We start from the raw sequence: 26,461 nt of genomic DNA, 5'->3' as shown, positions 1-26,461 counted from the left end.
ACTGGCAGCCACAACAGGCCTGAGGATCTCTACCAAAGGAACCAAACGAATTTTTGGAAGCAGATTTTCAGAACAGCACAGCCCCAGAGCAGTGCGTGGGGACAAACCCTGCTCATGTAACACAGTGACGAGGCATAGAAAGCCAGATGTGGTGGAAATAGGCTGCACAGGTTACGTGCTGTGCTGCCTTCTGAGTCACGGCTCTTAGCATAAGCTTGCATCACTACATAAATAGATTTATGGCAGATTTTGCTGGAAGAATGCCTGTATTTTGATTGTTCTTGGTCTCAGACTGATGCTCAGCAGGGAGGTTTTGGAGCCACGGTGATGGCTGGTGCACTGGGCACCTTTCCCACGGTGATGGGAGGAGCAAGACGGGTTTTCCATGCCAGCATCCTCCTCCTCTAAGTCCTGGTTGCTTTCCAGAGGAGGGATTTGTGTTTGCTCTTTATTTTTATTTATTCTACGTTCATACACAGGCCATGCTTGGGCTCAGGCAGCCCCTGGCCCCAGCGGGGTGATGTGGAGGCTCGCACTGGATGTGGCGGCAGAGCTGGCTGAGGCTGCCCCAAGGGCGCGACGGCCGTAGAAAACTGCTGATGCTTTCCTGTATTGCGGGGTGCCTCCCTGCAGGAAATAATGCATTGTGGCGTGGGGCGCTTCGGTTTCCTGCACGGCCCAAGCAGCAGGCACTGCTTCGCTGGGAAAATGGGTTTTGTGCCCCCACCGAATGGGAAAGACAGCATAACATCCCAAAAAGCTCTGAAGGGGTTCAACAGACAGCCCCCCTAAACAAAGACAACTTTAAGGACACGATCCCCAAATGCTGTCAATTCACATGTCATTCTGCTCTAAGATTGAACCATTACATGCTATAGCAGCAGAGACACAGCTAATTACTAATTGCTTTACTATTTGGTAATTAATGCCACAAACACAAGGCTGAGGAACTGGGGAGGAGGGAGGGGGCTTTGGGAACTGGAGCGATACAGCTGGGGAAGGGGACCCTGTTGCCACAGCGACCTTCGGATGGGATCCGTTCCTCTCCATGAATGTCTGCGTTGAGGTTTTTCTGTGCCACGTCCTGCCAGGGACCACGATGCTCCGCTCTGAACATATTTCCCAGGACAAGTCCTGCAGGGCTGAAACAGTAATGCTGGAGCAGAGAAAATGCCATGCAAACCTGAGCGCTGCCTGCACGTGTGCTTTTTTTAATGCACAGCGCGGCATGCCTTTGAATTCAGCCATGGGCGGCTGCCGAACAATGCTGAACATCATTTCCAGGATAGGCTGGCTTGGGTAACGCCTTAATGAACTTTTCCCTTTGTTTGAAATCTTGGTTTCCTTTTTCTGGGTCGTTAAGCTGCTTCCTCCTGTTCTCTTGGGTTCTTCAGATCGAGGTGGAGACGCATTCTGGATAAAACCACGTTGTTGTCTTGGCACGGAGGTGCTGGGTGAACGCCTTTGCCGACCCCATGTGCATGCATTATCTATGTACGCACACGTACCTATCTGTGTGCAGTTATGCATACATTTATATGCACATCCATGCATGCACTTGAATATGCACACGTACACCAAGTGAGGAACAAGCAGCCCCATGTGCTCTGGAAGGGCACGGAACAGTCACAGGGGCTCCCAAAGTGTCTCCCAGAGGCTCCGGGAGCCTGCAAAGGTCTTGGTGGGGCTGCTTGTGTTGTCCCTCTGCCAGCCTCAAGGCTCTGCCACCAGGGGCACAGGGACCCCAGCCCAAGGGCCGCTGCATCTCAATGGGCCCAGTCCCCACCTGTGCCTGCAGGTAGCTTTTTATTTAAAAACAACAAACAAAACAACAACAACAACAAAACCACTGTTTTGTTTGCTTTAGTTTAAGCGCAAGGGTTGGGCAGATCTCCAGGGATTTCTCTGCAACGGGACTAGACGCTTTTTCACAAAATAAAATCTGAAGCATCATGTAACTCTAGGGACTGAGACATGAAAGAATACATCTAAACCCACGTGTATATATATATATACACACATATACACACACGTATATTTTGGCATGGCTGCGAGTGGATATTTCCCACTTCGCAAATCCTTCGCAGTTTGCTCTCTGACCACAGCTCCTGCTGCACTGCCCCAAGCTCTGAGCAAGCAAAATGCTTCGCACAGCAGGTGAAGGGCTCGTTAATGGGGGAGTACAAACAGTTATTCTGGTGCATTTACCGGACATGGGATCAAAACTTCCAGCACTCAGCCCCGGCGTCCAGGCTCATGGGGACGAAGCGTCGGCCACTTCTTGCTACCTCCCCGCTGAGCTACGTGCAAGGAAACCTGGCCAAAAGAAGGGGCCATATTGCATGGACAGTGCTCAAAATTTGGCTGCCTTGACTTTCTGTTTATATAAGGTTAGGTTATGAGGCTTCCATGAAATAATGCTAGCTAAAGATAACCTGCTTGTTTATGCTGGGCGCAGCCAGCTTTGATGATACCAGAAATGACGCTTCAGCAGCGCTCAGCAGCTGGCTCCTGCCAGCTCCTTCTCTTGAGAGCCGCACAAGGAGTGGGCGCGGATGCTTGCACAGGGACTCTCAGCAGCAAAGCACAACCCCAGGAGCTCATTCTGGCTTTGCAAAGAAACACAAAATCCCTTTCACCTGCAAGCAGATCCGCTGGCTGGGCCAGCATCTGGCCCAACCTGGGGTCGAGCTACCTTGCAAATATTTCAGGTCCATGTGGGTTTTCAGACAGAGCCTCCGCACCTTGAGGCCTCTCTGTTAGAGTGCTCAGGGAAGGCTGCAGGGCGATATCTTGCTCTTGTGAGGGGCAGGAGGACGAGCGCAACCCATCGGGGGCACCCAGGCGTGGGGCCGGGCAGGAGGGACGTGCCCCCTTGGAGGATTTCCACCTCCACTTCCTGCCAGGCAGCCACCACCCAGCCCTCGGCTCCATTCCCGACCCCGCCTGTTCCTCGGGGCCCCCAGCCCGTCTCCAGCACGTGGTCAGAGCTGGCGGCTGGAGGGACACACAGGATGCCACCTTGAGCCCAATTTAAGCTGTTTTTGGCCACCTTCATCCCCCCTCTCTCCCCTGATTCATGCATTTCCCACTGCCTGCTCAGAGCTCCCAGGCAGCAAACCTTAGCCAGGAAATTTGGGGAAAGACCTCAAACATACAAACCCGCACAGGAGGCTGAGCGAAAGCAGGCAGGAAATTGTGCGCTGAGAGTAAACATTCCATAAGAGGAGGAAATTCATATTTAATACAAACCCCACCACTCCTGTGGCTCTGCTCCAGAAAGGAAGCCACAGAAATTCGGAGACACCTTCACTTGTGCACGTGTGTGGATGTCCTGGGTGTAAATGAGGGATTCCTGAAGTAAAGGCGACCCCGAAGGCCTCACCCCCAGGTCCTGCTGACTTTACTGACTTTTGCTGTCCCCAGGGCTGGGACCACGAGTGATGGAGGCTGGACCTGCAGTTGCAAGAAATGATGGCACTTCCTTTGGGATCGCTCTTCTGGCACCAAAAGGAGAGGGCACAGTGTGGGTGCCCCCCTGCAGCCAGCAGGAGCCCAAGCACAGCTCTAGCTCAGAGCTTCCAACATCCTGACGTTCCCACCTAATGAGGACCGGTTACCCGTGGGAAAGAAACCTTCTGAACCATGAGCACCGAGGGGAACAAGCCCTCACCTATCGCCTGACATGGTGCAATTGCCTCTGGCCGTGCCAGTGCAGCGTTCTCACGCAGGCAGCAACTCGAGCAATTAAAGATAACAAAAGCTGCGTTGCCTCATCTGCGCTGCACCTGGAGGAGCCGCTCCTGTCCCCGGCAGGAACAGGGCTTCGCTCCTCTCCAGCTGCCACGCAATGTGCCCTCCGGCAGCCCTTCTGCAGCCTGCTTTTGGGATCCAAAGCACAGCCCTTCGCGTGGCACTTCGGTGTCCTGGTCCCGGTGCTGCAGGGGGCGCTGGTAACAGACTGAGTGCTGTCTCGCTGCCTGCAGCCCACCAAAAAGAAAGAGAAAGAAGGGAAGAAATGGGGTGTTTGCTGGCTGTGGCACTGGGGCCCAGCCGAGCCACTCACACCCCACGTGCAGACCTGTGGGATGGATGTGCACCAGCGCCCTGCAGTGCTCATGGGTGACGTTTTTCCTCACAGTCCATTGCAGAAGGCAGGTCAGCAGCTGAAAAGGTCTCCAAGGTTTTGGAGCTGGGCTGAGCACCTTCACCTGCTGGTGAAGAACGAGTCGATGAAAAACTGGGTGAATGTTTGAGGGATGCATTGTTCTGGGCGATTGGTGATGTCCTCCCTCAGCACAGCAGGAGTGCTAAAACCTGCACTGGAGAAAAGTGAAGGTCCCACGCTGTGCCTGCCATGTGGGGAAGCCAGGGGTGCTCGGTGAGCTCATGTACAGTGCTTGTGAGGATGGAGCCCTGAGCTGCTCAGGTGTGCCCTGCTTCGTTCTTCTCCTCCCGTGCTTGTACAGGATCTTTCTCATGGCACTGAGGGTAAGTGCTTTGGAAGGAGAGTCGGTTTACTTAGGAAAACCTCAGCTTTGAGGCTGTGAGTTTTGCTTAAGTTTTCGAGTTTCAAAGGGAGCACAACAGGAGCAAAAGCTTCAGAGAAAAACATCAGTGAAACCATTTCTCCCTGCGCCTGGATCCAAGATGAAAGCAAGCACATGGGCATTCAATAGTTTGTAAGCAAAGGTTCACCTCATTTTGAATCACAACATGAAACACTGCAACATCACTGCTGTCACACAGCATCACTTGGTGCCACTGCATGGCTGCGGTCCCTCACCAAGCACCCAGAGGTGAGCCTTCCGACACCTACTATTAACGGGGGAAAATCTCAAGCTACACCAACTAAAGAAAAAAGTCATTAAAGCATACTAAAGATGTTTTCTCACACATTTTTCACCCTCGCAGCCAGTTTCCCACAAAGAACAAGCACACCACTCTGGGAAAAATTGAGCAAAAATTCCCTGTGCCCTTGGAAAGTGCAATTATCTTTTACCATTTTGTGTCAAGGCCAGTAGTTACAGGAGCAGATGAAAGGACATGATTTTCCTTCATGTAGGCAATACCTGCCTGGAAAGGCAGATTGCAATTCCCTCTGGCCATATTGCCACAGCTGCCCAGCGCCTGGCTGTTGTTCAGCACATCCTCGCCACAGCCACCTCACCCACACCACTACTGGGGGCAGGAGCAAAGGCACATCCTTGCAGTAGCAGCCAGCCCGTCCAGCGAGGCATGCGAACAGCAGGGTTATTACGAGACTTGGAAATAGCAGTGCTAACCTCCCCCTGCCATTAAAAGGAAGGTTTTGGTCTGTCCTCCTCTTCTCCCCAATACAGCCTTTGCCCTGCAGCATCATCTGCTCACAAGCCCCAGGGGACAGCACCCAACTTCATCCTCCTGCTCTCCTCAAAGCACCCCCCCCACCCCATTACTTTTTATTTATTTTTTTATTATTTTTTATTATTATTATAATTATTTTTTCTTTCAACCTATTGTCAGTGCTGTTGCATGACAGAATTTATTGGTTGGCCTGAGGTTACCAGGGACCCTAAAGGGTCCTGCGGCTGCTTGTTTGTGGGATTGAGGGAAGAACAGCCCAGAGACCCGGGCTGCCAGGCAAAGGCAGATCCCCATCCCCATCCCCCCCCCTCCTCCTCCTCCTCCAAAAGCAATAAAAGGGAGGAAGGGAGGCACGCAGTGCCAATGCTCAGAAGTGATGCGATACTCGGGTGGGAACGCACCACTCATTTCCTTTCATCGAGATAAGTATTCACTTACTCTACCAAAAAACATAAGCTGCCTCTGCCATACAGTTACACTGGGATTTCGCAAGGGTTTTCCTAGAAAAGGATGAAAGTGCCAAAGGACAGAGCTCCCCGTATGAGCCGTTTTGGATGGTGTGACAAAGGGAGAGCAAGACAGTGAACAGACACAGCCTGCTCTGAGAAGCCACCCCAGCACCTCCCTGTCCCCAAGCCTCCCCACTGCTCTTGTCACTCCAAATTACGTTTTTTTCCTTCTGTTTTTTTTCCCCCCTCCTCCTTTTTCCTCCCCCAGCGCTGACTGAGAGCCAAAGAAGTGGCGTATCTGCTGGGAGGGGAGGGAAGGGAAGGGCCAGGGCTCAGCGCAGCGCATGAGGCACGAGGTGAGCTACTGCCACTCGCCAGCCTCCCCCTGCTCGCTCCTGGGCTGCCTGATTTTTAAACCATGAGGTTTCTGAAAAAATAAATGTCACGCTGCTGCGGCTATAGCAATATCAAAGCCATGTGTAGGAAGAGGAAATTGTCACATCTTTTCGCAGTTAAATCACAGGCAAGCGTTGGGTAAATGCTCTGACCTGTGCCTTGCCAACAGGTTGCACAAACATGCTGAAGTGTCATGCAAACATGATGCTGACATCTCTGTACAGCTAGGACCCCCTCAAGGTGCAAATCTGGAGCCCCATTTCCCCTGGGTTTTTCCCCAAACAGCACACTCTTCAAGAGAGTGACCCCAAATAAGAATATTTTTTAAAATTGCACCTCCACTTAAAGCCCACAGGACATCCTGGGCAGGAAAGGTTGGTTCCAAGGCTACAAGAAGCAAACTCACACAAGAGCTGTCAGCAGTGACCCCACAGGGTGATTAATATGTTCCTGGACATGAAGTCACCCCTAGGGGAGCAGCACTGACCATGTGCAGGGCTCAGAGTGATGCATGACACAGAGAAGGTCCTTGTGGCCCAAGCTCCCTGGAGAAACATGCCACCGGAGCAACCGGGTAAAATAGCCTCAGCTGAGGGAGCCTGAAGCTCATCAAGCCCTAATGAGCACAGCTTTGGAGCTGCTTAGGGGGCTGAGGGCTCTGGGAGTGCAGGCCGAGAGCAAACAGCTAGGTGTCACCTGGCCACACATGCTGGGAGAGGAAAAAATTCTCCTCCGGTGTGAGAACAGCAGCTGCAGCCCAAGGGGCTGCCTGCCATGGGTGAGCAGCAAAAGAAGTGCTGTCAGGCCAGAGCGGAGGAAGCAGCCCCACCAAAAGCTTTCCTTTCCGAGCAGCACTGGGAGGGGGTTGGGAGCTCCACGCTGTGCCTGCTGTGGCCCCACTGCTTCGCACCCCTGCTGCCTGGCTTGCTGCACCAGGAGGTATCCCAAGGGCACAGCTGGGGGCTGTGGTGCAGGGGGATGATGATGATGATGAGGAGGAGGAGGAGGAGGAGGAGGAGGAAGATGCTCAATGACAGCAACCACTCTCAGACCCTCAGGGGATTCATGCTGCAGAGTGGCAGCCTATTGTGGCAAGAAGAAGGGCGAGAGGGAGATGGTGGGCTGTGATAGTTCAATGCACTAAATGGGAATTAGGAGAAACTATTTATCTGCGGAGTATGGGGCCTGGGGAGATGCAGATATGCAGCTCCATTGTGCTGCAGAGCACCATACCAACAGAGCGGCTGGACTTTTACACCCTTCTTCAATTGCCCCCTTCCTGCTAAATTAATTGGAGAACAAGCAGAAGCCTTCAGATGGCGAATGTCTGTCCAGAGAGAACAATTACATCCATCTCCTCTAATGATGTCCGTGCTTTCCAGCAGCAGTGCAGCCATGGGGCTCGCGGGTGGTCTCGCTGGTGGGACGACTTCTGAACACAGTGCAGATTAAACTTTCCAAAAACCAGCTGCACGATGCTGTGCAAAAACAGGACAGAAACATTTCTGCATTCATTGGATGTGTGGTTTTTCTTTTTTTTTTCTCTTTCCCAGTGGACCCCCCACTGCCAAAGAGTTAATTGATTTTTTTCTGGGCAAAGAGGTCAGGATTAGCACTATGGGCCTCAGTGTCTACGCCCTGCTCTGCTGTATTGAGGAAGCCCATGTGTTTTCTCAGGGAACCATCTCCCTGAGGACACCACTGCGGTCGCAGGCATCAGATGGATGATGCCTGCAGACTGATGGATGCAGCCGGTTCTGGCCCGTTGCCCACATCCAACGTTACCCGGGCTGTAGGCTCTGGAACAGAGGGACTTGCTGTGATGTATCATGGGGTGGTGCAACAGCCTGGGGTCAGCAAGGTATAGCAAGCTCTGGCCCGCAGGGGATGCGGGTGGGATACTTAAACCTGCCGCAGGTATGGCCACGTGCTGCACCGCAACTTCACCCCCCAGCAATCTGCATTTTACACTGTGGGCCAAAAAAGGAACTTGCCGTGGGCCCATCGGTGCCTTGGGCTGGCTGCAGGGCAGCCGAGGGCAGTCTGGCCCTCACTGCTTGGAGTGCCCAGGGTTCGGGACCCAGCAGTGCTGGCACAGACCCGTGGTCCCCCCACGGGTTACGGCATGCCATCCATGTCTGTGCACAAAAATCCCAATTTTCTGACAATAAAATGATGGAGAGGAGTGATTCCAGCCCACTGCATTACAGCAGGCATTGAAAGGAGGGGATAGATGGGATGCTGAACCCAAAGGGTGTCACAGCAGGACCGGTGTGTGCTGCCCTCCTCCTCGCATGCATCCCGCTGTGCCAGGTCTTCCTCCCCAGCGCTGCGTTGGAGCAGGGAAATGTTTTCCTTCTCCTCCGTTAATCCCAAACACATGGAGGGGAGCGTGCGAGCACTAAGCGCGCATTGCGAACAGATGTGGAGAGCTAACCTTTGCTTGATGAGTTAGCTCCAAGGCATCCCCCCAGCATCTCGGTGCCTTTTTAAACACGGAGCAGTAAGAGGAGAGAGAGCCTCTTAGGCAGGTTAAAAGCTCCTTACAATGTACACAGGAAAGTGCACGATGTCATTGTTGGTTACTGCTTACAGAATGCGTGATGTGGGAACACAAAGAGGGAGACTCAGATCCTGAGAGGTAACAGAGAGCGGCCCCCCCAGCAATAATCCGCGTGTGGGAAACAGCTCAGTGTGGCTGACGCTGCGGCTTGGCTCACTGCTTCGCTGCCAGGGCAGGTCAACAGCACTTTCGGACCCTGTGCATCTGGCATCTGTCGGTCAAGCTATCACATTTTTCACCTATTTTCAGACCCCTGGGGTGCTACACCAGAGCTACTGGGGTGCCACGAACACGATTTCTGCAGAGGCTTTAACAACATCCCCCCACAGATATTTTACATCCAAAAGCACTTTTTTTTTTTTTTTTTTTTTTGGTGGCTGCAGCTTTGCAGGGGCTGCAAGCACCCTTGTCCCCCCACCACACACCAGCTGTGCTCCTGCGCAGGCTCGGCAGCATGCTGCAATGGTTCCCCGATGGGATCTTTTGGTTCAAAACCTCTCCAAGCATTTAGCTCAACCCTCCTGCCGGTGGTGTGGGGCAAGGACATTCACCTCACATTGCTTCACCCCCTGACTGTAAACGGGGAGCCTTCCACTGAATTTAACCCTTTTCTTCAGAAAAAAAACTGTGTAGATTACAAATATTTCTAAGGGATTTTTTTCCTTGTTCATCCCACAGCAAAACATCCTTGCTTGCTGCCAAGAATATACGTATAGGTTTTCCATGGCCACCGGGATCACTCCGACACGCGGCAGAGGGGATGGAGCTTAAGAAACCCATAGGAACAATTTGCCCCCTGAATAGCCTGCTCAACTGGGGAACAAACTCCATGAAAATGACGTTTCAGAGCAATTCCCCAGCCCCCAATAAAGACAGATACACAGTTTACATAGGAAACATACCCAGGAAAACAAATGAACGCAATAAAAACAAGTGAAAAGGGGACAGTTTATGACTTTGGATCCGCACTGCCTCTTCCTCCCATCGTGTCCTCTCCACATGTGTTTTAATTTTCCTCCCACTCCCACCCTCACTGCGCTCTTACTCACAGGGAGGCAGCACACAACTCTCCCAGCTCAAGCTGCCAGCGGGAGGAGTACAAATGCATGCATCCTGACCCTGCTTCAGCCGTGTTCCCCCACCGTGTCCCCCTCTCTGCCACTCCAATGTGCTACACAGGCACAAAGCCCTTGCGAATGAACTGCAGCAGAGCAAAGCAGAGATCGGCAGTGGGGTGTCGAAGAACCTGATGGCACTTTGTGATCTTCTCCCCTTCTGGGCAGTGTGATTTTCGGTGATTTTCTGCTTGAAAAGGCTGCGGGTTTCTTGAGCTGTTAGCAAAAGGGATGTGATTCCCCCTGTTATCAGAAGAGGAGGGCACGCCCAGTCACTCCGTGCAAGTATCACCAGTTGGTAGTAAGCCACAAGTCAGCCACAAGAGGGAAAACCCACAAAACTCACCACTTTGGAAAGCAAATGCTAAAATCAGCAGCCTCATCTGCAGCTCACACAGCACACACCTTGCCTGAACAAGCATAGTACCTCTCCTAAATGGTGATGGCAGTGGGGTTCAGAGAGAATAAAGCCAGGGAGGAAGGCGCAGCAGCACGCTGGCCACCGTGCTGCAGCAGAGAACTGCGAGGTCTCGGCATCCTCCCACCCTCTCTCCAAAGCAAACCCCACTCTCTTTTCCCTAAGACCACCAACATGCTCATAGCTGTAACCCAAACACCCTCTGTCTCATAAATCAACAGCACAGCACTTTGGTGAATTTTTTTTTTGTGTCTGAATCTCCAAAGGTTTGTTAGAGCTGCAGCTGAATGAAGTAAGACTATTTGTACAAGTGCTTACGTGATGTGAGCATTATCTGGGTGTGGGATTTGTGTTTTGGGCAGTTTTGCAGAAGGCAGAGTTTAGATCTGTAACCCATGTCATTAAAATATAGGAGAGAGGAGAGTGTTGTGAGGCCTGGCACCTTTGGACCAATCACTACTCGGGAGGTTTTCATTGCTGCTTGACCCAAAAAAGCAGAAAAACCAACAAACAGAGGTGCTGGGACTTTTATCGTCCTTGGCCTTGTGAGGTACTTTCTGGGAAGACCGTGGCATGAGGACAGGGTCCTGGAGGTGCCACAGGCAGAGGAGCTGTTTGCTCTTTGGCACAGCAATTCTCAGCCAGGGAAGAGGCTCCCTGATGCCTCCCTCTTGTGCATAAACAACTGATCTTCATTATTATGACATAGCAGTGTGTCTGGGCCAGCTTGCATAATTGCAGCAACATTTCAAAGTCAGTGTCATCTTCAACATGATTTCAATTTGCTCTGGCAAAGGCGGCCACTTTCTGCAGTGAACTTTGCAAATGCTTTCCTCCGGAGAAGGGGAATAACACATTCCTGGACACGAAAACCCACCCATGAAGGCAGCACGTGCTGCAGCTCTTCCTTTCCAAAAGGGTGGCACAGGTGGAAGGTGGCCACATTGTCCCTTACTCCACGGCTACCTCCTGCCTTTGCCCATGAACAGCTCCATTCCCAAGCTAGCAGAGACTGAAAAACCCACCGCATTTGCAGGACGCAAGAGCTGGCCTCACGCTTTCCATCAGCTGAAATGCTGCCAAACTGCTTTCCTGCTGAAACCCCTGGTTAGGTTTTGAGTGTCCATACCCCAACACGAACACTCTCTGTCTCAGCGTTGGAGCTCTGATGGAAGGCATTTTCTGTAGCACAAAGGCAAATGGAGGACAAATAAATAGGAGTGCACATCACAATGCCCAGCTTCGCACCACGCACTGTTTCTTTCCGGCCAGGGGGGCAGATGGAGGCACTGAGAGGTTTGTGGGATTGGGAAGTGCTCTCCTCGTGGGGCTGCCTTTCAAGTGGGCTACTGATAGCAGCTTATCTGCAACACTCGCAGCTCAGAAGCATGCTGATCCCTGCAACCGCTGTTTGCACAGCCAGATGTGGTCCCTTCGATGTCCCTGGACGTGGGCAGCAGCTGCACCCCAGGATAAAGGGGCTGCAGCTCATGCCTGGTGCCAGCTGCCTGCTCAGCCTCCTCCTCCTGCCATCAGCATCCACTTTTTGCAGCATCTCTGCTGGCACAGCGGGGAACACCCGCAGCATTACCACTTCCCAAGCCTTCCTGGCTGGCTTGATGACTGAAAGCAAGGTGGAAGCGCATCCTTTCCTCTCATGCTGAGGCCATTTCTTTGCTACAGTCACTTAACAAGCTAGCAGCACTAAAATAAGGGCTTAGAAAAATAATTCTGAATGATTACCACCAAAGAATGCAAAATCTTTGCATTGTTTTTTCTTATAAACTTTGTTAGGTTTATTCACAGGGAGCACTTTTCTTCCTCTGTGCAAAGGCCCACGCATAAATCCTGGGAGGATCTGCAGAGCGCGATGTGATATTCCCCAGTGTGATTAGGGTAACCTCCCGCACCACGAAGGGAATCCTAATACACTTGCTGATAAAAATATGTAAAATAATGTTTATAAATGTGTATATAAATAGGCATGTGCTTGTGTGTGCAATACCATAATGGGTGTGTAAATAGCTGATAACTTCAGAGGGTATAGGTTTCCTGTGAAAACAAGTATTGCAACGGCGGGTACGTGATGGCACCAAGCCCCACTGCGACCACACTCTCCTCCCCCAAACCAATGCTGGGTGACTTCCTCTAGGGCTTGTGATGAGGGGTGCAAGGACAAGGCAGCCTTCTGCCAGGGTGATGCCTCGTTTGCTCACAGCCTGGCGGTGTGGATGTTTCCTGCTAGCAGCACTGGTGCTCGCTGCTGTTTGCAAAGCCTTTCTGGAGGGAGTCACTGATCTGTTGTCCCATTACGCTCCAGGTTTTGGAACTGTTTTTTCTTTATGTTGTTGTTTCCCCCTTGTATTCAATGTTGTTTGCTTCTCTACTTCCTTCCAGGCATTTTTAAATAACTCCAGGGTCTCCACGAGTTTGGCCAAAGCACCACGCTCTGCACGCCAGCTCCCAGTGCTGGTGTCCCAGCAGGAGCTGGCAGGGGGAGGGCAGCCTGGGTGCAAGGTGCCTGGCACGCGGGGCAGAGCAGGATGGAGCGGGGAACCCCCCTGTGCCTCACAACGCTCACCTGCCTCCTGCAGCTAGGTGGTCTTGGCTCAGAAACAGCTGGGTTTGGGTTGCTGAACAAAGAACAGAGTAACACCTCGTGGCTTCCTAATGTGCAGCTGTAAGAATTCACGTTTTGAGAGTCTGTGTTCCCCCCACATAACTGAGAAGTGACCTTCCAGATCAAGTGCAAAGCTAACCCTCTATCTCATTTTCAAAAATAGGAAGGGAAGGAAACCAGGGAAATCATCTGTCTGTAACAAACAGCCCAGCCTTTTGCAAGGCAGGACGGGAGGGAGCTACTGCTATTTTTTTCCCCGAGAGATGCTAAAATTTCAGCAGAAAGACGACGTACATGTGGACAGACCAAGCCAGCCAGTCAGCCATAGGAAAAATCAGAAGACACTATTTTTGGAGCCCATCCATTATGCGGGAACCCATCCATTATACGAGAACCTTACCAAAAATCACTACTCTTTTTTACCTGACTGCCAGGCATACAAGCCAATGTACCTATTATTACCATTAATGTAATCCAGATGATAGCTAGAAACTAAATACAGCAACCTCTTTTTCCTGGTAGTTTTTGTTTTTGCTGCAGCCTTGCTAATTCCTGCTTATTAGCAAGGGACTACCATCACCAGCCACTAAGCATCATCCCCAGAAAATGTTCAGCTGGAAAATGTTCCAGGCAGTAAGATTTTCTTACTTTAAAAGTAGATGACACAGATCTTACTTGGATATTCATATCCTCATTTCACGTTAATCCAATAAGGCGTTACTGCAAGCCCCCAAAACCTGCATGCACCTCTCCAGGGGCCGGCACTGCTTGCTTCACGCTGCTCTGTGGCAATGTCCTTGAGGACGCCCCCAGAGGAAGCCCAGTTCCTCCTATTCTTCTCAGGCTGCTACTGGTGCAGGTGTCCCCCTGCCCCCAGGGCCATTGTTCCTTGTCCTAGCCTTGAGCTGCTTGCACAAACACTTGGTGCTGATGTCAATCAGATGGTATACATTTCCTTCTTTGGCCTCTGAGAAACGTCTTTTAACCAGATCCTCCAGCGGGCTGATGTATTTTTACGTGCAGCGTGCCGTCGGGCAGGATTTCTGCTCTTAAAAAGATAATTTGGTTTTGATTAGTAGCCCAGATGGGGGTTTATAGACTTATTCAGCTGAGGGGGTTGAGAAACCAAACCCTTTTTAATTTAGAACCAGGTCTTTTCTTGCTTTTCAGATGGGAACATCAGCCCAACTGAGAAGAAAATTTAATAAATATGGTGTATTTAATAAATACGGTTTATTTAATAAACTCAATAGAAGCACGATGTGTTTTTAAGTTACCAATTCTACTCTCCTGCCAAATCTGTGGGTAAAAATATTAACATAAGCTTTGCAGATGAAGATCTCACTTAAAAGTGCCGGGGAGTGGAGGGGGGGAGCTTCCTGTTCCTGAAATTGCAACCAGCCTGTAAACAACTCTGTCAGGAGCAGCCAAACATTTATTGAAAAACAAAAAGCCAGTGGAAAAGAATATTACCTGTGTTCTTGCAAGTTAAAGGAAAGGATCTGACGCCACAGATTTGATCTCATCCATCACACAGGGACCCTGATTCCACATCTTATCCCCGATTGCACCACATGCCCAGCGTAACAAAAACATCACCAGCGATTGATCAGTCTGCTGGGATAACCCCTGAAACATAATCCCTCGTGGGATGTCTAAATACTTCTGGTTTCGTCCATAACCCCAGCTGGAAAGTGTTCAGAGGAGCTGGAGTGACAACTGGACATTTTTTGTCCATGGATCTTGACAAAAATTGCTGGGTTGCATGGGTTGACTAAAATAAATTGTAGATTGAGCACTCAGTCTGACTGCGTCAGCTGGGGAGAGAAAACACTAGGCGTGTTTTCATAAAAGCAAAGATATGTTCTGGTGAAACAGAAAGGAAATGCTTTTGTGTTGAGCACTGTTATTTTGTATAATTTGAAAGAGAATTTCTCCCATTTCTTCCAGTAGGAAATTCTGAATAAAAACAATTCTAGATGGCATCAAAGTATTTTCTCCTCCCAAGCCAGTGCTGGGGTTTGGCCGCTGAACCAAAAGGCTCCATAGCTTGCAAGTGCTAGCTGCGGATCGGACCGCTGGGAAGTGGCAAAGGGCCTGGGTCGAATTTCCTCCCCTCTTGGCCTGGCGCCCTTTCCTGTCAGTCTGTCCTGTCCTGTCTGTCCTGCACTTCCTTGCCTCATTCCCACTAGTTTTAACACTTTATCTGACAACCTGCCCGAGGCAGAGAAGCCCAGCGCAGAGCACTGAGCGGCTCTTCTTTCATATCTCCCTCCTCGTGGTCTCCAGGACCTGGCTTGGCCAAAGTGAGGAGAAAAATGGGCAGATAAGGGCCCGCTGCCAGCAGCCAGGTGCTTCTTCTCCAGCAGGAAGCCACCAACCACATTAACACCAGATATAAACTCATTTTTCTCTGTGTGCTCCTCTTTCCTCTGTCCTCTGCATCTTACTTGGCCAGAAGAGTCAGGAGGAACACCTCCTTTATCTACAAGACACTTTTCCCTTTGCTCAGTGAAGTCAGTTAACGCCATCCAGTGCTGGCCCAACCGTAGGTGTCATGAGATCTTGGTGAAGGGACTCCAGCTGCAGACCTCTCCTTTGGACTGAAAATCTTGGCAACCTTCAAGGTCTGAAAGTCAGCACAAGTACTCCAGCACCCATGTGTCCTTCAGGGATGTTGTTCATGGGCAACAAGAATAGAAATCTGTAGTCTTTAGGTTTTTGGAAACTTTCATATTTAAGGTATGAAAGGGGGAAGTGAAAAATGAGCTTTCTTGGTTTTGTTCCTCAGTTTGATTGCTGTATCTGACTACTGGGTTACTTTGCTAACTCAGCACATAAAAAAATTAACAAACAACAAGAGTGCTGGAAAGAACATGGAACTAATGATAATTACGGATGCCCACTAAGCAAGAAAAGATGAGACAGAGTTGCAGGCCTAGAGGTTAAGATCTGCATCAGCAGCTGAGAGAAGAAAGCTCACAGAGAGGAGTGTGGGAATGCAGACAGGTGGGTGGCTGTTGAGGGGACCAGCCATCCTGAAGACAACTGCTCTTCAGCCCCAACCAAGGCCTGTGAGGGTGCCCCCAACTCGCCGTGAGGGGTGGCAGGCATGAGGACATCCCCGATTGCAGCTGTTTCTCATTCCACCTCTGCTTAACACACTGCTTTTTCCTTGCCTCCGGTGGCAGCTTCTTCATGTGCCAAGACACTCTGCTCCTCATTAGAGCTTTGCTCTTTTGTTATTCCACCTTCTTGTGTACCATACGTTTGATGATTGTGCAAATAAACTGTCCCATGTTGCTCGATGCATACGAACCCTCTATCAGCTGTTGTCGAGCCTTCTCAGCCCGTTCATCTTCATCCAGGGATCTCCAAACACTGAAGGGAAAGTGAAAGGAGCCCTGTGTCTGGAGAGGCTCTTGTGCAGCTCTTCTTTGGGATGGGCCATTACTCATCTCCACTGCCTGTAATGCTGTCACCATCTTGACCTCGGTGCAGACACTGCTCTAACTGAAATGCAGCAGGCAGGAATCGGCTTTAAAAGGACAGTTTGCAGCAAAAATAAAAAAAAATAAAAATATAATAATAATAATAATAATTTTAAAAGTGATGTGTCTGTTTAAACATTACAGCACACTACATTAACATCTTTGTCCTGTAATTGACAGCCTTCTGCAGAGCTGCTGACACCAACAAAACCCAGCTGATTTTCTGCCCTGCACTGGGTTCGAGGTCAAGTGAGGAGTTGTTAAGGTGGAGCGCGGCAGCAGCGATGCTCGCCCAGAGCCTGAGGCCACTGCAGTGCTTCCTCGTCTTGGGAGTGGGTTCAGTGCAGGCAAGCGGCTTGGCTCCCTCCTGGCAGCCTGGATGTTCTCATGACCCAGCTCCTAATCCAGGGCTCGTCCAGCTATTTAAAGCGCACCAAGAGGGGAAAAACACGTTGGAAATTTAGTCTGCTCATGAGACATTGCGCCAAATATTCAGTCTCTTTCATAGGCAGACAGTGAGAGATCCCACGGCTTGTTTTTTTTCCCTGCTTTCAGCAAATGCATGGTTGAAAACTACAAGGCCCTATTAGGGATTAGAAAAATTATCTACTGGGTGAGTGAGTAGAGTAAGCCCTCCAAAACCAAAAAAAGCAGGATGTAGGCTACTTTCTCATACAGAAAAGCAGCACCGGCCAAAATAAAGAAAGCCCCTTTGCAGTGAAACGTCTGAAATGGGAATGAGCAGCCTGCATTGCTGGAGGAGAAGAGAAGAAACGGAGGCAAACATCCCAGCTGTGTCCAACAAGCAGTGAGCGGCGCGGCCACACTACAGGAAGCAGTAGCCTCCGGTGATAAATAGGAGCCCCGGCAGCACAGGATGCGTGCGGGGTGAGCTTGGCGAGCTGAGGGGATGTGAGGCAGTGTCCGTCCATCCGTCCAACCGGCAGGATGGCTGCGGCCCTGCTGTTGCTGCTGCTGCTGCCGCCGCCGCTGCCGGTGGCACGGAGCGAGAACGTCGAGGTGCTCTGCGCCGGCACCGCCTGCTACACGCTGCACCGGGATGAGCTGGGCTGGAACGGCGCCCAGGAGCGCTGCCGACACAACGGCGGTAACCTGGCTCCGGTGGGCAGCGCGGCCGAGGCTGAGCGGCTGGGGCAGCTGATGGCAGCCAGCGCAGCCGGCGCAGCCTGGATCGGGCTGCGGCTGGAGCGCGGCCACTGCATGCAGCCCCAGGAGCCGCTGCGGGGCTTCACCTGGGTGGCCGGAGGGGAGCCCGGCAACTACTCGGCCTGGCTGGCTGAGCCCCAGGTCACCTGCCTCAGCACCCGCTGTGTCACCCTGCAGCCCGCAGGCCCTGACAGGACCCTGGGCTGGGTCGACCGCTCCTGCCGTGCCACGCTGCCTGCCTTCCTCTGCAAGTTCAGCTTCCAGGGGATGTGCGGGCCCCTGTGGCTGGGGGGCCCTGGCTGGGTCAGCTACGTGACACCCTTTGGGGTGAGCAGCCCCCGGCTGGCGGCAGCCCCCTTTGGCACGCTGGCGGAGGCGGTGTGCGAGGGGGCCAAGGGCCCAGCCTTCACCCTCTGCAAGGGGCCGCTGGAGGGGGGCGGCTTCGCCTGGCACCCCCCCGGGCCCCTCTGCCCTGCCAGCTGCGCCCACAGCAATGGAGGCTGCCAGCAGCTGTGCCTGGAAGAGCCGGGGCAGCCCCTGCGATGCACTTGCCAGCCTGGCTACATCTTGGGCCCCGACATGGCCTCTTGCCTGCTGGAGGACGCCTGCCACTCCAACCCCTGCCAGGGGTCCTGCCAGCCCCGGCCGGGAGGCTTTGAGTGCATCTGTGAGACCGGCTATGTCCTGGCACCCGACGGCCGCCGCTGCCTGGACATGGATGAGTGCCTGGAGGGGCCCTGCCAGCACGAGTGCCACAACACGGCCGGCAGCTTCACCTGCACCTGCCAGCCCGGCTACCGGCTGACAGAGCCGGGTGGCCGCCACTGCCACGATGAGGATGAGTGCGCCCAGCCTGGCACCTGCCCCCAGCTCTGCCTCAACCTCCCCGGCTCCTTCCAGTGTGCCTGCCGACCTGGCTACCAGCCTGGTGGTGACACCTGCCTGGATGTGGACGAGTGCCTGCGGAACCCCTGCCCTGGGCCCTGCCGCAACCTGCCTGGGAGCTTTGAGTGCCTCTGCCCGCCTGGCTTCCTCCCACAGGAGGATGGACATGGCTGCCGTGCCACCCCCACAGCCGGAGAGGAGCCTGCAGGCACCCCAGAGACCACCAGCATCCTCCAAACAGCAGGCGCCCCGTGGACCACGAGCACTCGCAGCCCTTCTGCCACTCCTAGCAGGATGATGCTGCCAGCCCCCACAGCACTGGGGTCGGATCACAGCCCCGAGCATGGTGCCGATGGCCCCCGGCTGCTCCTCTACTACATCCTGGGCAGCCTGGTGGCCATCCTGGTGCTGTTGGCCTTTGCCCTGGTCATGCTGGCCTGCAGGAAGAGGGCAGCCAAGCGGGAGAAGCAGCCAGCCAAAAGTGCAGCGGACAACTACTGCTGGGTGCCCGAGCAGCCGGAGAGCCATGGCGGGGCGGGCAGCGAGCGCAGGTAACAGCGCCCGCGCCTCCAGGGGAGCGGGAATGTGGAGCTGCAAGTGGCAAGGAGTGTGTTTTGCAAAGGGGAAAAAAAAGGGGGGGGGAAGGAGAGGGGTGATGCTATCTGTCCAAGATGATTTTGAGTGCCTTCACGTCTGAAAGCCAGTCTTGGGGCTTCAGAGAAGGCAGGACCTGATTCTCTCTCAGAAAAGGCAGGTCTGGGAGTCAGATGCACAGATATGAAGGCAGCCAAAATCATTCCTTACGGCAAAAGGTCTGGAACATTAGCTGATTTATAAACCTCTGCTCCTTGAAGTAAAGGGTTAATAGGGAATAGACAGGTTTAGATGGGATGGGGTTGCAATTACCTGCCCAGGTTGCTCTTCAGCTCTGCAAAACCTAACTGGGCTTAAAAATATCAAATGTGAAATGTTGATTTGGCTTCCAAAGGAAAAGCAATTAATTTCCTGTGTCATTTGGTCTCCCCTGCTTATATTTAAAATGCAGGCATGCAAAAGCAGCAGTTTCCCTGCTGCCCTCCCAATCTTTTGTCATTCCAAAAAAAAAAAAATGCTACTGTACCCCCCCACCTTCTCTACACTGCAACAGAAATCTGCTGTTCAACCCCCATCTTCCCCTTGTTCTCATTGAAATGGGTTTAAAATTCTTAAGTGTTTTACGAAGGCAAGAATCGGTAACTGCAGCCACAAGCAGCTAGTTTTTGTTGTTGATGGTTTTTTTCCTTTTCTTTTTTCCTTCTAAAATGTAATTACAGAAGTAATCAAGTAATTGAATTAAACTTTTTAGAACTCCAGCAGCAGAAACCTCCTCCAGCAGAGCAGGGACTTGTAAGGGCAGTGGAGCTCTTCAGCCCCACACCACTCCCCAGAGCTGTACGCACACCTGTGTGGAAGCACTGCGTTTGGAGGAGTGAGATAGTGATGCTCCCTCCCAAAGCATCAGACCCCCTAAGGATGGGAGCTTAACCACCTTGCTGAGCTTGAGAGGTGCAAGCTTGCAAGAAAGCTGCATAATCAGGCCTTTTGGACAAGGGGCCAAGACAGAGAGCATAAGATAAAAAGGTAGGAGAAACTATATTTAGGAAGAACCATTCACCCATTTGCAGTGTATTCTGAGCAAACACACTTGCAAAATACACAAAACAATGCTCTCCTTCAAACACAGCCAGACAAAAGACCAGACTTTTCCTGTTGTATCATATTTTTTGGGCAGGATTAGTTCCTGATTGCTTGGGCTAAGCTTGTGTGGGGCCCAGCCCAAATGTTTTTTCCATCCTTCTCCCTGTAAACAATGCACTGGATGTTGTATGTTTGCTAACTAATGTATAAAGCTTCTAATTCCCCTTCAAAGCAAATGCTCTCTCAGGGTAAAGCTGCTCCCCAGTCTGTTTCAGTGCTGCAAAGCAGAGGGAAGGTGTGTCTCCCTTTGGGTTTGCATTCCCTGTGAAGCAGCAAGGGCAGAAGGAGCTGCTGGCCTCTCTGCCAGCTCACAGGGAAATGCAGGCACCCGCTGCAGCACCACAAAGACCTGACTGCTGTGCTTTCGGGAGCAGTCCTCTTCGTTTCGGTGGGACTTGATGCAAGCAAGCACCTTTCACCTGAGCAGGAGGGAGGCATCACACAGCCTGCAACAATGGTACAGCCTCCAGACAGGACAGGAGATTTTTCCTGACTTGCTCCATGCTTTACTAGAGATCAAACTGTAGGCTTGCTCCCTTGGAGGAAAGGGAACTCTGTAGGTTTGAAAACAGTCTCAAGTGAGCACCGGCATCACTGCAAAACACTGCCTTGGTTCAACAGCAGTACATCTCTCAGGGCAAGCATGGCTAGCTAGTTTCCTTACGTACTGCGGCAACCCAGCGCTCTACAAGGCAAAAAGGTGCTAAAGAATAAGCATGTGATTTGAAGGGTACATAAGTTTCCTGAAGATTCTGCTGTTTTTATTGTATACTTGAGGCTTAATTGCAACAGAAATGGGAACTGAACACAAAGGATTTTGCTGTGGGCAGCGACCTGCATCCTGTTCTTCCGTGTGTGGAAGAAACCCCTTTCCTGCTGTTTTTAATTCTTCATTTCTCCATTGTAAAATAAAAAACAGGAAAATGTAGCTCCTAGCTGATAGAAATGTTTTTTTAATGTTCTGTTCATGCTTCCTTTTCTCTGCACAGTGGTTCAGAGAAGTAGTGAATGCAGCGGTGGCATTCTTGGAAGTCCTGCAAAAGATTCATACCATGTCTTTGTTGTGACAACAAGCCAGCAGAGCATTTGGAATACATGAATAAATTAAGCAAATTAATAATCCTACTGAAATCAGTGGGACAACCTACATACATAAAATTAAGCCTGCACGGTCAGGCGATGCTGACTCAGGGTCTGCATGCGGAAGAGGCAGTCACAGCGATGCACCCCACAGTTCGGGGACTGCTTGGCTTGCTTGATCAAAAGCTGAGGTGTTTGCAAAACCTTAATAGCCTTGGGAGTTTTTCTGCCATATTTTTCAATTACAGTATCCATTAATTGTTGTAGGTAGCACACTGATTCCACCCTGAAAAAGGGATGAGGAAGCATGAGTAGAGACTCAGAGCTGGTAAAAATCTGAGAGTTATTTATTACAGAACCCCCTCAGTAAAACCTATAATCCTGATTCCTGCTACGGACTTTTGTATTCTGATGTGTGTACTGTGTTACCAATGGAGTGTTGTAGTGGGGCCAGCAGAGGGAAAACACTAATTTGTGCCTAGGTTTAGGTCAGGTTCTCTCAGGTGAGATTATTTCCTGATGTAGCTTCCTCCCCCATGTGCCATTACACCTGGGTAACCTCCATCTGCCTGCTTTCCTCTGTGAAAGCAGCAGGAATGTTTCAGTCCTCATCAGGGAGTTATCCAGGGCCTGGTGAAAACCATTGGCTAAAGCAAATAGAAACGGGATCAGACAGTTTTGTACCCCCAGCATAGAGTCAGAAGAGAGGGGATGTTCAGCATCATCATTCCATCTGTATAAATGAGGTTTAATGGTCAGCAAGACCTGTAACTGTCTTGCCATCAAGATGGCAGGACTGGCTAGCCAACATGTCCGAAACGCTTTGAGTGCATCAAATGGTTTGTAAGTGTTGTTATATTTTTAGAGTCCAGAATTAAGGTGTGCCTCTTCTTTCATGAGAATTGCCTATCAGTACTGACTTTGTCATCCATACAGAAATGGTACAGCACTAAAGCCATACAGTTGCCTTCAACTAAAAGAAAAAGGTTATCTCACATATTGAATAACACTGCTACTTTGCTGATGAAACACCAAATAAAGTCTGAACAGAATGTGTCTTCAATTATTTTTGATACATATATCATAAAAACCTAGTCACTTGGTACATGTAATTAATTTCTTACAGCACAGAGCAGTGCTAACAAATCATCTCACTGTTGGCGCTCATCAGGCACACAGCCATGCCAGTGGGATCTCAGCCTTTTGTGGGTATCTCCTCCACTTTGGGGTGGCTGGGCCCCAAGCAGCATCCAGCACTGCTGCCCTGAGCAGGGCCCATCTGCTTCACATCCAACAAGGTCCCAGGATGATCTCTGCCCCCATGCGAAGCTGCTGCTTTCAGCTTGTTCTATAGGAGGGCAGAAATCTGCTCTTCTGCATTGCCAAGGAAAGGCCAGCCTTGAAAGTGTAAAGGTTAACACTCAAAAGACAGGGGAAAAACCTCAACAGCACAGGAAACCACTAATATCACCCATGCTTGCAGTGACATTCATGTGGCCCTTGACCACTCACTGGCATTTTCCTTAAGTAGTGTTTAAAAATAAACAAGAAAAGGACACTACATGTTGTGGTGGATGTTCAGTGCCTCCACACTCCATAAAGAAGCATGTCCAGCCTTGCTCCGGCTGCCCCAGAATTGCCCTGTGAGGATAAGGCATGGTCCTATTAATGCAATTTATTTTGCATGGCTGAGGAGCAGCTGAGGTCAGTACATGTTGTGTAGGAGCAGAGGACACAGAGTTCCTCCTACAAGGGCTTCACACCTGAGCCAAAGGAAAGGAGCACAGTGCAGTAATTCAGCCACCCCCGGCACATTTTTTTTTCCATTTCATGAAGAAACGTGCTGCAAGAAAAGAGCCTCCACCAGAGGAATTCAGAGAAAAGGTATTGAGTTAAATTAATATAATCTACAAAAATACCACATGCCTTGCTTCAAGTCCCATAGAGTCAGACACTGCAAAAACAAATGTTTTAAATGTCTGCTCATTTCCTTGTTTTATTATTATTTTTTTTTGTAAATACTTCTTGGCATTTGGCTCCTTGAAGCCCCTCTGAGGCTGGTAAGCAAAGCTGGTTCCTTGCCAAGGAGATCTGAGTGCTGCTGGTGACAATGTAGGGAAGGAACGAGAGGGCTTTCCTGAAGAAAAACCCAGTGTGCTCCTCAGGTGGCTCCAGCTGCTGTGCAAGCACTTGAGATGAAGCAAGTTTCAACAGAAAGCTCACAGCAGAGGTTCAGAGTGTCATGTAGTCACATAAACAAAACTCTCAATATTTCCCCAGTCCTAGGACCTCAAACTTTGTCCAGCTGAGCACAGAAGAGCTCAAAAGCCTTTGTCCTCTGTACATTGAGCTGCCTGGGAACCATCATTTAAGAAAGACACCAATTAATTCCCCTGTACTGGCTTAGGGCAGGAAGACATTAAAATAAAAGAAATTCAGGAGCCTCAGGTCTTAGTCTAGAGAAAAGAAGTGCTGGTCTTCTCCCAGGGGAGCAGGAGCTGGACACACACAGCCACAGAGAGGCAAGGGGCACTGCTGCTGATCTCACCTGGCCCCTCCAAGCACTTCCCAGCTCTTCACAGCCCCTGTCCCCCTGGAAAGTGGGCACAGGGCAGGCTTGGGGGCTCTCTCCACGATCAGCAGGCAGGATTTCCTAAAGCCTTGCTGGAGGATAAAAATCCAGCATTCCTAAGTGTGCCCCCTGCACCTGCACTGAAAATACGGCTGCAACAGGCAATGGAGACACAGGCAGAAAAAAGTTATTTTCCCTATTAAAAACAAACAAAACAAACAAAAAAAACCTTCACTCACCAAGCGATGTGACCTCCCCAACCCTGCCTTCTCCAACACCATTACAAGGAAAGCAGCCCAAGCAGAAAACCAGCTTAAGTAGTTCTCTTAACTGATCTGCAGCCAATTAAATGCCCTGGGTGCAGCTGTGCTCTGTGCCCTGCTGGTTGTGGGATGGCCGGGCTGGGTGCAATCGGGGTCAGCCACATGCCCTGTCAGGGCAAAAAATACTTTAGTTTTTTTTTTTTTTCCAAAATCTGAAATCCCTGTTTCTGAGGCTGGGCCCCCAGTTGAGGCAGGCTAGCAGGGTAAAAATATTGTCATAATATCCTCTCATTTTTGCAGTCAGATTTATGGCTTTGCACCCCTGACGCCGTGCTGCACCTCTCTCTGCAAGACACGCAAAATCTGCTTGGCAAAGCTGGAGAAGGAGCCGCGTTTCCCAAATCCAACAAGCAAGCCAATAAGATCCACATCACATACCCTGTAACCACAGGTCAGCCACCCTGGACATACCCGCTGTCAGCATCCCCCTGGCAGAGGGGTGACAGTGACATTTCAGATGACTCAGGCTGGAGTAATGCAAAAGGTCTCCCTTCTGTTATCACAACGGACAGCCGGCAATAGTCTTGCAATAACTTTAAATGGCAGAGCAGCATGATTAATAAAGGAAAAGTGGGATGTCAGCAGGAAAGGCATTTCTCTGTCCGTGACTCAGCCTGTCGGGGCCACATGAGCAAACGCCTGTGGTGGTTGGAGGCACCGGAGGGAAACGACCATTGGGATAGAAAAGCGTTATCAAAGCGTGCTTGCCCTCATGTCTCCTGCCCCGGGGACGTGTCCCTGCTCCTGGCAGGCCTGCGGCTGGCTGCGGGAAGGGACGCGGGCACGCCCCCCGTGGCTCGGGGGAGCACTGCCTGGGCGCTGCTGTAGCTCCTGCTGGAACGCTTCAAAGCACTCTTCATCACGCGGGTTTGAAGTGACACTTACGTTCGTATAATATCTTAAAAAAACAACAACACAGAAATCTTTTCTTTTTTTTTTTTTTTCACTGATTACATTTCATCTTTTTGCTTTTTCCGTTGTTTTCCCTGACCCTTCCCCATTATTTTGCTGTGTTTCTTCTGAAAACAAAACAAATAGAACGAGAAGGGAGAAGAGAGTTTAGGCACAGAAGTGGGAAAAAAAAAAAAAAAGACACACAAAATGAAAACAGGGGAAAAGCTCTTATTAAAGCAAAGGAAAGCCAGCATTACCAAGTGTCAGTGACAATTCCCCCTCCGGGACAGCTCTGGGAAAGGGGGGATTGCTCCTTCTGCAGAGGTGAGGAGCAGCAGAGCTGCTGTCGGAGGAGTGATTTCACCCAGGGAGCGGTAGGTGCTGGACAGAACTCCTTTTTGAGGTCCCACAGACGGATTTGTCCTGCTCTGAAGCACTGGACTGTCCCACGAAATCAGGGCAAGGGAGTCACCCTGGGACAGGGAGGGAGCCGATTACAGTTATTAGGGTTATTAATGACAGCTATTACGCCTTTCCCCCATCTTTCCCTTTTTCCCCACCTGGAGTTGCTGCCGCCGGCCCCCCGGGAGCAAAGACGATGTCTGGGGAGCCGAGCCGTGATGCTAAATGAAATAAATGAAGTAACCTCCGTGCAGGGAGCAGGGCGAGGCGGCACGGCCCTGGGGCTCTGCACGGGTCCCCAGGGCTGACTGCTGTGGCTGAGCCTTCCAGGAAAAACACCGCTATTTAAACTGGGGAAAAAAAAGGTCGGACACCCATTTCCTTGAGTGGCAAAGCTTTAGATGTTTGCTTTTCAGTTTTATTTTGCTCTTGGCCATGTTCCGATCACAGAGGTGGATCCTGCGAGGATAAGAACCTGGAAGGGGCCAAGCTGTTGCAGAGCCTGGAGCCATGGCTCTCCCTGTACTGCTTGGACGTGGTCCTGGCTGGCTGTCCCTGCCACCTGTCTGGCTCTCTGTCCCCACGCTACTTGTCTGTCCATCCCCACAGGGCTAGAAGGGCCTCATTCTGCTCCCTGGGTGCTGCTGGGCCTCCACTGCTCCCCTCCCAGCTTGGCCTTGCTGTGCCGGGGGCTCCTTGGCAGCTCCTGGCTGCCCTGTGCTGCTCCTTCTTCTCCTTCGCCCCTTGGGTCTCTTTTCTCCTTACGCTCTCTTCTTTTTAAAAATTATTTGCTGTCTTTTCTGTTCTCTTTTCTTTTTTTTTTTCTTTTTTCTTTTCATTTTCTCTTTCCTTGTTTTGCTTTTTTCTTTTCTTTTTCTTTATTATTTTATTTTATTTTATTTTATTTTATTTTATTTATTTTATTTATTTTATTTTATTCTGTCTCTTTTTTTCTTTTTTTCTCTTTTCCTTCCCTCCCCCGCCCACCCCTGCGGCACCCAGC

The 26,461-nt window shown here is 50.9% G+C and overlaps 1 protein-coding gene and 1 long non-coding RNA gene across 2 annotated transcripts; one reads left to right on the top strand and one right to left on the bottom strand.

Moving 5' to 3' along the window:
* LOC310896844 lies at positions 1–25,839 on the bottom strand. Its single transcript, XR_014581867.1, has 5 exons — positions 24,079–25,839; positions 14,381–16,817; positions 6,598–13,955; positions 4,082–4,818; positions 1–3,980 (listed from the first exon to the last, which is right to left on the bottom strand). It is a non-coding gene; the product is annotated as an uncharacterized lncRNA (long non-coding RNA).
* On the top strand, positions 16,917–22,319 carry CD93 (CD93 molecule). The gene has a single exon (XM_083829673.1). The coding sequence runs from the start codon at positions 17,347–17,349 to the stop codon at positions 19,003–19,005; it is 1,659 nt and encodes a 552-aa protein (XP_083685799.1). The 5' UTR covers positions 16,917–17,346; the 3' UTR covers positions 19,006–22,319.
* Positions 25,840–26,461: the final 622 nt, after the last annotated feature.

Source organism: Anser anser (assembly GCF_964211835.1).
Source record: "Anser anser genome assembly, chromosome: 3".
NCBI lineage: Eukaryota > Metazoa > Chordata > Aves > Anseriformes > Anatidae > Anser > Anser anser.
Note: the sequence above shows the minus strand (reverse complement) of the source record. Positions and strands in the feature narration are given on the sequence as shown.